Here is a 3025-nt window from a genome sequence, read left to right as displayed (position 1 = left end):
GACTACTGTCGGACTTCAAATCAGCGCTGGATAAAGAGAACAATACCATCGGATGGCCAATAGTGCATCAGGCCTCTGTAAAGTGGCGATGTTGGATCTTGGCCCAAGTCTAAAGCCTGTTCCTGCTGTGGCGTATGTTTCTTCAGCTTTACCTCTTACCAGTATTACACCTGACGCCATATACTCCTCGACTCTGCAAACAAGTCAGCTACGCCAGCGAAGATGGCAATCAGAACCCGATTGGCTATATCCGATCTGCTCAACAGCCCTTCTCCGAAGACTCACGAGCAAAAGCTTAGCTCGCGCAAGCCGGGCGCCGCATCCCCATCTGAATGTGAGTACCTATCATCAGTCCTGCGATTAATTGACTCATACTGGCCTCAGTTGTTGCTGGCAGTTCTGCAGATGGGACAAGACACAATGAAAGGGCCTTGCTTTCACAGAACATACCGGTCGCTCCTCAATGCACTCCTGCCGTGCGCCACGTCCCAATGTCCCCTCGCTCCTCGAACCGTCCAATTTCTGACACTGGGATCCTCTCACAAACCATGCCTGCAATATCATGCGAGGCTCCGGATCAAGACGCTCTTCTCCTGGATAAATATCCATTCAATGGAGAAGTCCAGTATTCATATCCCGTCCAGCTTCCGCTTGACCCCGACGATCCCACATGGCTGGAACAAATGATGGTGCAGCTCCGTCGCGAACGTCATATGGTCACTCAGTACATGGAAGATTCACGGATGCTCTTTATGCGCGCCTCCATGGATGTTCAACTTGCACGGTGCGAACTACTCAAGGAGTCGAATGCAAGTGATAGTTTCATCGAAGACATGACCAGCGTTGCGGGGCCGCGTTTCCGCGAGTGGTTTTGGTGGGTGTACAAGCACGCCGAGAGCGCGGTTTCGCCAGAGGGAGATATAAGAGAACCAGTCGAAGATGAAACATACGACGAGCGGGACGGGTTCTTCGAGGGCCAGTCGTCACATTTGCGGAAACGTCGCAGGGATGATGAGGATGATGAACAGCGCGATGGCCCTGCTACCGGAGGCGGGTCGCCGCGGGTGAGAGAGGTTTACAAGCGGCGCAAGCTGGACCTCGCGCAGAAACTCGCACCGTTCCGAAAGTATATGCTCCCGCCGGATGGGCGCGTAGACGAGTGTCGACCAACTGTCCCCAATCAATCGGGTGATCTAGTCGTGAGAAACGACAACCTGAGCGTGGACCAACTCCAAGAAGCAAGATTAAATGACCGTACGAAGCCCTCAGAACATGCGATTGACGCCCGTGGCATCTGGATTGGCGAGAGCATGTCGATAGGTCGACATGGTGACCAAGACACCCTGCAAGGAGATGACAGACAGTACGGGGCCGGGCGCAGTATTATCCCGCAGATCAAAACCGAGACCGCTCTTAAGGGCGGACGTTATCCAGCGTCCGGGCTACATTATTTTTCATATAGGGACAATTCCGAGGAACCGCAGGCCATTCCGGTCCCACTGTCGTCTGTATTCCATCCGCCCTCCGTCTCTGCGAAACACTCACCTGCCAGGAATTTATATCCCTACGACAATTTGTATCTATCTTTCACCGATGCCACTGAGGAGGGAACGGTGGATTCTGAATACGATGTGGAGCAGGAGGTCGACTATGTCAAGCGCCGGTTCAGTTATTGTACACCATATGCGCATGACAGCTCGAGGACCTCGCTCATACCTTCTAGAGACCACAAGGTTGAGCAAGGCTCTGGGTTCGATGATTCAAGGGGACAACGTGGCGGAAACCTGTGGTCCAAGAACACCGAGTCGCATGACCAAAGTGATCCTCGTATTCATTACGGAGGTGAAGACGTCGGGGGCGGACGTGAACGCGCGGAAGATGGCTTGACGCATTACCACAATGACGGCTTATTCCCGCCCCCTGACCCATTGGAGGTCAGCTTCAGCAGCATCTTTGAAGATAACGACGATGACACCGCCAGTGTCCGGGTGTCTCCGCCACTGCTGGCCGGACGGCATCGAGTCGCTAGTCTTGCGACCGACGGCGCGTACTATTCTGACGTCGTGGTTGAGCGAGAGGGAAAAGAAGGCACTCCCTCGTCTCCGATCCTTGCGGAACGGCTTTGCCCACCCGCTGATAGATATGTCATCCCTCGCATTAGTGGCTCTTTCAATTATATGAGGGCAATGAGTCACGACAAACGGACGCCCCCGATCTCGTGAGACAGCTTTCTGGTTCATTGTCCATCCGTGCACTGTATACCCCTGCGACTGTTGTTGATACCCACATACCCTCGCTGTCTAGCGAACTATCTCGACCCGCTCAAGTTCTGTTTTCTGCTGTTGTCGTTTGCTATGTACTTGAGCGTCCTCACTCTTATGTAACTAGTCGTAGTTGACCGATATAAGTATAATTCAAATCGGGTTTCAAAACGTACACTGGGCTAGGCAATACAATTGCGCAAATAACGTCGATGTCGGCTGCGACTGTACAGCGCGTAATGATCCGAACTCTAACTAATCATGAGTCAAATTCGAGCTCTCAGATAGTATCAATTGTCAGACTAGTGTCTGGTAGATCAACGCAGATAAACTCTGGCTTGCGATCGTCAAGTATTGTAGAGTATTGTAGGGTGTTGCAACGTATTGCTAGTAGTTGTCAATCACTATTTGTGTGGCTAAAGATTACAAATCCAGAAGTTAGGGCTTGACATTGACTGATGTACAAGTCTCAGTATTACTGAGAGAGTGTTTTGCTATGTTATATATATTGTATTTGATATAGAGAGAGCTATACAACTTCATGGTATCTTGATATAGAAAAAGTTGTTGTTGCTCAAGATTCACTAGAAGTATCAGTAATCTCTTCCACTGAGAGTAAAACCACCATTCTAGGTGGTTGCCTAATGGGATGCTGTCTTCTAATTTGAAGGACAGAATGTAAGTATGCTTAGCAGCATAGTTATCAGCTATGGCATAAAACTCACTTGGAGATAGATTTCAAGCTGAAGTGCTTCACATCAATA

General features: G+C 50.4%; 1 protein-coding gene across 1 annotated transcript; it reads left to right on the top strand.

Annotated features, from left to right (window-relative positions):
- Positions 1–222: 222 nt before the first annotated feature.
- Positions 223–2222, top strand: FIBRA_08744 (uncharacterized protein; the record flags this gene model as incomplete). Its single annotated transcript, XM_012330369.1, has 2 exons — positions 223–334; positions 385–2222. 2 exons carry the CDS (start codon positions 223–225, stop codon positions 2220–2222), a joined length of 1950 nt encoding a protein of 649 aa, XP_012185759.1.
- Between the last annotated feature and the right edge of the window lie 803 nt (positions 2223–3025).

Source organism: Fibroporia radiculosa, assembly GCF_000313525.1.
Source record: "Fibroporia radiculosa TFFH 294 genomic supercontigs, scaffold2578, whole genome shotgun sequence".
Taxonomy (NCBI): Eukaryota; Fungi; Basidiomycota; class Agaricomycetes; order Polyporales; family Fibroporiaceae; genus Fibroporia; species Fibroporia radiculosa.
The sequence above is the reverse complement of the archived record's forward strand: the minus strand, read 5'-3'. Positions and strand labels throughout refer to the sequence as shown.